The following is a 10,800-nucleotide window of genomic DNA, read 5'->3' as shown; positions in this document are numbered from 1 at the left end:
GAAAAAATTAATTTTTTCTGAAAAGGTGGTGTCTATTTACTTGTGACCACTCAGTGTACATGCATTGATTTTATTGTAAAATGCTGAATAAATTGATCTGAATTGAATTGAATATGTCCCTTTTGACACTTCTTGTAGAAATGGAAACTGTAAAATAGTGCTCACTTCCATAGTAGTCTTTCCTTGTGCTCAATAAAATGACAAGGAACAATGACATCCAGAGGAAAAAATCCCAATGGCTACTTAGCAAAGCTAAAGGCTCAAATGTGCTGGATGCACCCATTGCATAGAAAACCAAAGATTTTTGCCTACAATACATTGTATTCAGTCTTCTTTGCTTAAAAACAAACACAATGCAATTTTCCTTATTGAAATAGCACATGGAAGGACAAAAAACAGTTGTAAATGGCCCACTAAATGATCATATTGCATATACTTTCTGATGTAAGGGATTGGGTTGACTACACATTTTATTTTTATTCATCACTATTTTTATGAAATTACCATTGAATTGTTTCAACAGGCATCTGCTAATTTAATTATAATGTAACAGATATTTCAAGATATAACAATCATTAAAATTCATTATTAATATTTATTTTTTCCCTCAGAATGCTTGTTGACTGAATGGAAATGTGGCAATGGTTTGTGTATTCCCAAGGAAAGAAGATGTGATGGCCACTTTAATTGTTTTGACAACACAGATGAGCTTAACTGTGGTAAGTAAATTGTTTAAAAAAAAAGACATTTAACTGACAAAATGGATATAATCAACCCACATTAGGTATTTATTGGATTATTATTAGAATTGCTGTTATGCACACTAGCAAGTAGAATGTCTAAAATTAATAAGAATATCACTATTTTTCATGGTTGCATTCAAGAGATGGAAATAATTAACTTAAGAATTAAGCCTATATTGCAGTGTTATTGCTAAGGCTGGGATCTATATGTAACTGAAATAAACGTTTTTTTGCTCATTTTGTTTTCTACTCATTTCAATTTTCACAGACTAAAGATATTATTTACATTTAGTTGATTTTTTTCATTAACTGTGATAATTTGTAACATAATGATGTTGAAGCTTTTCCATTATATTTCTAAAGTTGAAAATATGCAAATACATCAGTTGGATTGTGGAATCTATCTTACTGTTTGATATCACTTGCTTAGGAAAATATTGTGTTGTAAATTTTTCTGATGCTTGTATTGCAACTTAATTCAAGTTATTTTCTATAACATTGTATGTTTACAGAATGTAGGAGAAGTGCCCTTATTTATTGGCTGTGTTCCAAAGCTCGTGGTTTTATTTCTTGTATAAATAATCTATCCACATGATAAATTGCTTGGGATTTCAAGTGCACTAAGCTTAAGTTTTTGTGAGTAGAAACTCCTATTTGAGTAAATGTGGCTGATTATTAAAAATTGGAAATATTGTTTAGAAATGATGAAAGCTAAAAGTATACACAAAGTTTCTAGTCAAACTCTCAGCTGTGATTTAATCAGAGTCAACAAATACCCATAGTTTAATAATTTGAGCTCATTTGCTTTCAAACAGGTGAACTGGTGAAGTATTCCTACTTTGACGCACATAGATGCATTTAATTCCGATATGATATATTGCCTCCTCTCACAGAATAGCTTTTCCAACTTGTACTGCTCTCTATATGTGCAAATTTTCGCTCACCACTAGCCTTGACACTCCCAACTACCCTCACACGTTTACATGTGAGGCAGTTATGTGATAGCATGCAAATGAGCATGTAACAACCCTCCACCAATAGGAGTGCAACACAAGTCCAAGCTGACTTCTTCTATGCAGCTTAGCCCAACTTCACTTCTCAATTGACATTTGTAGTGTTAAGACGTGTTTTTCACTCATGCTTTCCTTTATGGAATTTTCAGTCAGTTCCTTACCTTTTTTTTGGGAACTTGGTTTTTCTTTACATTCTTGTATTCTAAAATTTTAGTTCGTACATGTTAGTGTTGCATGTCATTTCTTCTAACATGTGATCCTATGGAGCTCCCTGTTTGGAATTTTCTACTTCCACTCTTAGTTGCAATGAATTCAGAGTTTCAAGTTACAACTGCTACCACACTGCTGCTCCTGCAACAGTTCACCCTGCTCCAACTATAGTGGCTTAGGGTCCACAATTTTTGACAGAAGATGTTACAGCCTTCGTTCACAGGAAGTTGACTACCTTCATGTGGGCTCCTGATTTGCCTGAGGATTATCCTATCATGCCTTGTCCAGGGTACTTCAACAAGAGGACGATGATTTTTACAGCTTTTTTCCTTCCTGTTCCTATGCCACACAGTCATATTTAGCTCCAGTGGAAGCACCCAGGCCTTCTTCTTTTTTCCTTGAGTTAATAAACCAGGTGTATTATGTTTAGTCATTGTCACCCGTTTCCTATGACTCCTCCTCTTCCCTTTTAAGTGAGACACCTTCAGGCCAATATCTTGTTCTCCTCCCCTTCAGATATTGCTAATAGGTTTGTGAATCAAATACATGTGGGGGTAAGTATGCTTGACCACTATGTAATATGGAAGCCCATGCTATGGCTTACCATAGGTCTGTGTTTCCTTTTTGGACTCCCAGCAGTTGGATTCTCTTCTGCCTCCGTGGGATTCGATCCCAATATTTCAGTAATGTTTCTCATCCTCAATTTTCCCATATCTGCCACACATTATCCTCCCTCCTTAGTTCTCTTTCCTTGACTAACCTTCTGTCTGAGGCTCTTCATCATTCTCCTGAATGGTGTTTGGTGGAGACTTGTACCCTGCTTTTTTCCAAGCTTGTCCTTTTCTGCCCTTTCTCTATACACATGACACCTCTATTGTTGGGTTATTTTGGGTTGGGATAGCCATTTGTCCTGTGTGCATTTATCCTCAACCTCCAATTGGACGTGTGCATGGCTCCCTTTCTAAGGCAAGACGTCTTTGGAGGTCATCCTGACTCATTGGAGACCAGAGTGGAGTCTGCACATTTGCACACCTCTCTTTCCTCATTGGGTTTCCGTTTGTCTCAATTACCTCCTGAACCTGTTCCTCTGTCTCATCCCTCTCCTTCCTCTTCTTTACCAGTGACTCTTACATGGGTCTCTAAGGGACAAACCAACAGCTTCAGTGCCCCCAGTGGTCTCGATGCCTATGTGGTGGGAAAGATGATCTAGAACTGCCTCAGAAAGATTCTGGCTGGAAATGGAATCCTGAGGACGGGGGAAAGATATGGGATGAAGGGGAACGGAAATGAAGAAGGAGACCTTCAGAAAGAACTTGCAGATTCTGAAGGTCTATGGTGAAGGTCTCCCAAATGGTGGTAAATCATAAAAGCTTGTCTACAAGAGTACTATAGAATGGGTAAATCCTTCTCAGCCAGCTTTCTATTCCCGTTTGTTTGTCACCTCCAAGAACACTCGGGACTGGTGCTCCATCATCGATCTCCCTTCCTTGGCCTTCCTCGATTCACCATGGAGTCTTACCTATCTCTTTAATGGGCTTTCACTCCTTGTCTTTGGATAACAAAAGTAGATGTCTTGGATGCTTACTTCTACATTTTCCTCTCCCCAGCATCCTGGCATTTTCTTTGTTTTGTCCATCACGGTGGCGTCTAGCAGTTATGGGTTCTTCTGTTCGGGCTAGATTCGGTCCTCCTACGTTTTTTTGTCTGGTTGTCAAGGTCTTTGCCTGTCTTCTCCATTCCAGAGGTCTTCATTTTCACCATTATATTGAAGACTGGCTACTTGTAGCTCCTTTGCATGCCACATCTTCCCTTCACACTCAGTTTCTTCCAGAAGAGGCTTGATGAGTAGGATGGCTGGTCAAGGTGGAGAAGTCCTCCCCCACTCAATATCTTATTCATCTAGGTGTATTCTTCAATTCCCATCTCAGCTGGGCCCACCCTTTCCCCCCTTTGCCTGTGTTCTATAGAGCTTCTGGTTCGAACCATTTTCTCTTTTACTTCTCCAACTGCACATGAGGTTTTATCTCTTTGGAGACATGGGCCTCTTATCCATCTTCCTCCTTCCCTTCATGTAGACCTATGGTGACTGAACATAGACAACACCATATGGGGTGTTACTCTTCCTCCTCCTCGTCTAGAGGTGTACCTTTTCACGGATTCTTCTCTTTCAGGTTGGGTGTATATTTAGACACATAATTTTGAGACGTAGTCTGCCAATGAGTCATCTCTGCGTATCAATCTCTTGGAACTGCTCACTGTCCATCAGGCTTTGAGTCACTTCCTTCCATTTCTCTGTAACCAGTTGGTTATGATCCAATCCAACAACTCAATGGTTGTCTCGTACATCACTTGGCAAAGGGGGACACTCAGTCGAGATTCCTATGCTTTCACACATTGGACCTCCTGTTTTTGGCCTACAGCTATCACATTCGTTGGTTTATCACACCCTGACAACATTCTCCCCATGGAGTGGTCTGTCGACCCACAGGTATTTGTATGGCTGTGTTCCCAGTGGTGTACTCTGGAACTGGGTACTTTTGCCGCCCACCTGAATTTCAGGCTTCCCAGGTTTTGGTCCCCAATTCCACATCCTTTGACTAAAGCTGTCGATGCCCTCAGTCAGGATTGGGAGGCCTATCCCCCATTTGTTTTCTTCCTTGTGTCCTTTCCATTATACAAACTACTTTGTGTCATGTATTTTTGGTGGCACCACTTTGGCCAGTGCAGCCATGGTTTCCACTTCTGCATCTGCTCCTATTAAACACCTTCTTCTTCTTCTTCCCCTCTCACCCACCCTCATTTGGGCGTGCTACATCCTTCCATTTCAACACTCTGTCTTCACACGTGGCTTTTGTCTGCTCCCTTGCCAGTAAGCCTGACATTCCCTGGTGGTTACTTCCCTGATTTCCCATTCCATTTGCCCTTCCTCCATATCAGTTTACCACCATTGGTATTCTCGTCATGGTTTTTCTCCATCCCATCCTACTCTCTTGCACCTGACTTCCTTCCTCACCTGGCATTTTGACAAGGGGGCTTTCATAAATCCACCATTGCTGGTTATTGCATGGCCTTGTCAACCACTTTTCGTTTCACAAGATTTTACCGTGTCATCACTTCTCGGGTTTTCACCCTGTTGTTTCGTTCCAAACACCTTTGCCTTCCTCCACATTCTACCACTCTCCCTGATTGGAACCTAAATGTCATCCTCCAATGCCCTTACACTTCCTCCCCTCGAGCTCATGTCATCATGTTCCTTATATCATCTCTCCTTAAAGACATTTTCCCTCTTTCTTTCAGTACATGGATGTCAACTTTCAGATTTGTTTGCTCTCAATGTCTCTCGCACGTTATATCACAGGACCTATATCATCCTCTACCAAGATTGGTCTTTTCTGCCCAAAATGTGAGGACGATTTTGCTTTCACTCCCATCTCCCTTCTTTCCATTTTCATCACTCTTATTTGGATTGCCTCTTATGTCTTATCTGGGCTCTTCACTGCCATATGGTTTACACTGATCCTTTCTATGATTCAAGTTTGTTCATTCATTGGAATTCTTCTCTTTCCCATGATATTTCTCCTATTACCCTTACGGGTTGGATTTGCCAGCTTATTCTTCCCTGTCTCCCGATGATTGTCGTCTATTTCAAGTCTCCTCCCATCAAATCCCTGACCTTACTATGTCTCTGACTGCCGATTCCATCGTCCATTGGAGGATATAGTTGTGCTGGCATGTGGATCATTCCTCATACATTTATTTCACATTATCTTCATTGTTTGGCCATTTCCTGCTCTATAGATTACTGTCTACCTCCCATCGCCATCTTGAGCCCCACAGTTTCTCTACAAGTGCTCTTTTTCTACTTTTCTTTTTTACAGGGGTCCTTTTTCTCATATACGGATCCTGCTCATTGGCAAAAGTTGCCTGACCAGGTATACTTATTCTTAAACCAGTGCTGTATGACCATTTAGGTCAATAACACCCACCACTGAGATGGGGTGTTCCACAAAACTGCTTGTAGGTTTTTCCTTGTGGTGTTTAGTGTCATAAATATGTTTGCCCTGGACTGTACACTCATGAACTAATATGAATAAAGCAGAAAGGGATTGCTGCCCTTCCCTGTCACTTCTTCATTTGTCTGAATCAGGAATGGTTTGCTTTTCAAAATAAGGTTTTGTGGTGACCCATTGCACTGTTTCCAATGTTGCATTCCTCCAGACTCTCAAATGCATTCTTCCCCTTCTTCTAGTGGAGTATGGGCATCTTTACCATTTATAAGCTCCTAGCCATTGGGGTGGTGGCTCATGGAGGCTTCCTCTTGGATGTACTCAATTTCATTCAGTTGAGAGTAGGGCAGTAGTATTCTACCAGTGTAGATGGTGTATAGTCATTCCTCCTATCTTGAACCTGATATACTGGTGTTGTCTGGAGCTGGATCAGCCACATAAGTCTTCACATTTGAGTGGCCTAGGTACCCTCTTCCATTCCCAATGCCTAGTGTTGGACTGCTCACATGATGATGCAGGTCCTTGGAATGAATGATCCCCCCCCAGTTCCCGTGTCTGAGGTGAATGGTAGAGGTCGCTAGAGGGCCAGATAATTCTTTCACAGCCCTACTGGTGTTTGTTGAGGTTGAATTCCCCCTACAGTGTGCCATCCCCTATTCCCTCTACACTAGGGGTCCCTCCATATGATTCCACTCTTTGTGATACATAAATTTAATGGGCAAAGAGTATACCTGGTTCAGAAATGGTGCAGTCTCCCACGGATGTGTCTTACTTATTCTTTATTCATGCACCCCATGGGCTTCTTTTGGATGTTTGCTAAAGGTGTTTCTTCTAGGTACTGTTACACTGGTCCTTCCATGGGGTCAGTGTGGGATTCTAGCTATTCTGTGAGAGGAGGTATAATATTATATTGAAAGTTAACATTTTCCTACACTGAAAATGTATTTCCAATAGATTCTTACTTCTTCTCACACTTCCAACCCTTCCTCCCCACTTCCGGTGTCTTTTCCCTTTCTGTTGCTCAATCTTGAAGTGAAGTTGGGCTAAGTTATATAGAGGGAGTCAGCTGTGCTAGGAGTTCTGTTGCGTGCTATCACACAGCTGCCTCATATGAAACATTTGAGAGTAGGTGGGAGTATTAAGTCTACTAGCAAACGAAAATTTACATATATAGAGGGCAATACAAGTGGGGAAAAGCTATTCTGTGAGAATAGGTAAGAATCCATTAGAAATACATTTTCGGTATAGGAAAATGTTAACTTTGGTGCAGTGTTAGTCATAGGCAAGATTATGAGGAGAAGTTGCCCCACCCATATCTATTTTATTGAAGTTTTGATAAAACTTAACTCTAGTTTTGCAGTGTTTATAGTCTGATGGCTACGCAAATGACACATATGATAACTATGCATCCCACAGTTCTTTCTGCTCTGATGTAATATAGTGCAAAGTGGATGTATTACTGTTTAACATTTTTCTTTTTACCAATAAAAATGATTGTAAATCTGTGGGATATAGTACACACACAACATTCACAATAATGAAGTCAGATCCCCACCACACACACATTTTCGTCTCAAATTCCACTCATGATGTTAGTTGTGCATATCTTTGAAACAATATTTGAACTAGATAAGTCTTTTTGTGTGTGTAAATATTTGCATTAAAGTATTCCAAGTGACAGGACTAATTTTCTGTATGTTGAGTGTGCAACTTTGAAGATTTTTATTTTCCATTTCTTTTGTGTTAATTTCATTATCTGCTTGTGGGTAATATTTTCACATATAAGAAGCTTGTTAACAGTGTGTTCGACAAATATTTAATGTATAAAAATAAATGTACTAATATTTAATACTTTCTATGGGTAAATTCTACACCATAGTGACCAAAAGTATCTGAATACTTTTCTTTCAAGATTATTTTGATAACTACTTAACTAATCACAATGAAAACTGATGTCATCAAGACACATAACTGATATTGATATCACGTTATATTAATATTTATACAACAATAAATACAGTTGGCACTTTTTGTTTGAAATCATCCCACAGTATGTTCCAAACAAGAGTTCCACTGTGGAAACTGGACCTCTTGCATAGCACGTTCACGAAGATGTGATGGTTACATTGACTGCTGGGATGGAAATGATGAAAATAACTGCTCCTCAGGTAATAGAAAAATAAGGTTCTCATTGAAATATTTTATCCAACCTTTCTAAGTTAGTTTGTTCCACAGTACTAAGCCTGCAGACTTATAATGCAAAAAATTGGGTTTGACACCCATACTGGGCAGAGCACAGATATCTCATTTGGTTACTCTGCGCTTAGCAACAAACAAGCAAATGAATTTAGTTGACCATGTTATAAATTTAGTACACAATTTTTATTTCATACAAATAATATTTTATTTTTATTTTCTGTACTTGTTCACAAAGTTTATTTTACACAGTGAGATAAGTCTGCTGATGTGACGAGAGGTAATATTTGCATCCTGTAATCTTGGTTTATATGTGGCCAATACTGAGCTTAGAAAGATCTATTATTTGAATTACTCATACAAAAAGAATCAAAATATAGGGTTTATTTTTATATGTTGATACATGGTAACGTTTTGGCTTTAATGGAGTGCTTGTGCCTGTTTCTAGAGTAGGATAATGTTTTGGTTTCTTTATTGATGCTTTTTTTAGGTCAAAGCCAAAGTTGTTAACTATTTAGTGCCCTTTTGCTGCACAGTTTGGTTGATGTAACTTGTACCAGAAAATGGGACCATCTGGGGAAAATCAAAAGAATCCCTTCTCATTAAACCTACACTCAGCCAAGACCATATTTTTGATATCAGCAACCTCTGGACCTCTCTCATCAAACCATACAGAATGAATGATGATGTCACATAATACACTTACAAATATTCCTACTCACATGGAGAAACAAGTACACAGGAAGAAACTATCACAGGATCATGCTAACCAACAACTTTGACTTGAAGAAGGCCTCAGTATAAACTGGCAGGAACATTTCATCAAAGCCAAAACTCTACCATGTATACATTGCATAAAATACCCTTGAAAGAATATCTGTGGGTACATTTTATTCAACAAATACCAGAGAAAAATATTTTTTGTTCATCTATTTTGTATAACTAGCTACATGTTTAGTGTATGAGTCAAAGATCATGTTCTTTTGTCATACTACCCGGTTTATCCACTTTCATGTTCATCTACTTGTCTTTACTTATAACGCTGTTTATTCTGTTGTTTTATTTCTACTTCCAGCTTGTTCCAGCAGTGATTTCACCTGTATGAATGGCAACTGCATCCCAGTTAGTCAATTTTGTGATAGATACGTTGACTGTGCCGACCAGAGTGATGAACCAAATGGGTGTGATTTGCCATGCACACAGGATGAACATCAGTGCGAAAATGGACGATGCATATTATCACTTAATGTGTGTGATGGAGTTGATAACTGTGGAGACAACAGTGATGAATTAAACTGTGATACAAAATATAAATCTTAGCTTTAAGAAATACCAATGTATAAAAACTTGCATAAGTATCTGTGACCAATACTAACTAGGATGTGAACCTGTACATAAAGTAACTTATTGTGAGATATTTTTACTATGGTAAATAGACAACACAGATGTGTTTTCCAAGAACTTTTTAATGAATTATATGCAAGAAAAGCTAGTATTTTTACACATATAGTGCCCAAAACTGTTGTTGTGAAAAACAAATGATAGCATGCACAAAGAAAAGTGTAAAAGATGCTGTTGCATGTTTCAAAAATATCTTGTGTCACATATTAAAAAGTACAACGATTATATATTAAATTAATCATTTCATGCAGGACTACCTTAGTAATACTTATTTTTATTTTTCAAATATTTTTTATTGTAACTATACTGACAGCACTTCATATTAATTTTATATATACTATTATAATTAGAGCTGAAAAATCCCAAGCAACAATATACAGTTAAATTTGGTAATGTAATTCAGAAACGACTGAAAAGTGTCTTAATAACAAAATAGCTACTATTGTCTGAACAATTAATTTATTTGTCAAAGTTAATAAATTTGTTATAGATTTTTGTGATCACAACAATAAGTATAAATAAGCCATAGTTTAAGGATTTATCTTCTATGTAAGCTTGTTAAAATAAATCTGACACTAAAAGATGATGAATAGACCTACACTGGTTTAAGAAATAATCTTTATTTATTTACATGTGTTCCTTAGACATAAAAAACATGGTTCATTAAATTGGTGAGGCACAGGATTGACTTTTATTTAGTTCAAAACTAGATGAATAACCATGGAGAAATTCAGAAGAATAATAAAAATATTGATAAAGTTAAATGTAGTAGAAGACTTTGTGCTGCATTTGTTACATTTTAGTTTACAATTTAATGAATACTCATTCCACCTCAACATTTAAGCAACACCTTTGCATGTATGGAGAATACAAAAACCAAGAAACAATCATATACCAAATCCCTTTCATTCTGTAACCTAGCCAGATATAAAACAAATATAAAACATTTATAGGAAATTATGCATAGTGGTTGTTGAAAAAGATAAAAAGAAGTATGCTGTAGGTTAAACCACTAAGGAGTTAATATATATATAACTGTGGATACAACATTTCGGGGAATGCCCTTCTTCAGGTATCACTTACTGAACTGTAAGTTCATAAACAAAAACATTCTCAATCGAAGGTCGCGTGATGTCACAATGTAACAAATATATGTGTATAACAATGCTTACAAACAATTGAAACAATAGAAAGTGATAGATATATTTATATATATATATATATATAGAC

At 37.7% G+C, this 10,800-nt stretch overlaps 1 protein-coding gene across 1 annotated transcript in view; it reads left to right on the top strand.

Annotated features, from left to right (window-relative positions):
* LOC106461540 overlaps positions 1-9,787 on the top strand; it is a gene marked incomplete at its 5' end in the record, with an annotated part of 25,379 nt that extends 15,592 nt beyond the window's left edge. Inside the window, 3 exons of the mRNA XM_013921371.2 lie at positions 612-719; positions 8,025-8,141; positions 9,245-9,787. Coding sequence (XP_013776825.2) covers positions 612-719; positions 8,025-8,141; positions 9,245-9,489 — 470 coding nt within the window. The remainder of the gene's footprint in view (positions 1-611; positions 720-8,024; positions 8,142-9,244) is intronic.
* Positions 9,788-10,800: the final 1,013 nt, after the last annotated feature.

The sequence above is a fragment of the Limulus polyphemus genome, unplaced genomic scaffold (genome assembly GCF_000517525.1).
Source record: "Limulus polyphemus unplaced genomic scaffold, Limulus_polyphemus-2.1.2 Scaffold982, whole genome shotgun sequence".
Lineage (NCBI taxonomy): Eukaryota > Metazoa > Arthropoda > Merostomata > Xiphosura > Limulidae > Limulus > Limulus polyphemus.
The sequence above is the reverse complement of the archived record's forward strand: the minus strand, read 5'-3'. Positions and strand labels throughout refer to the sequence as shown.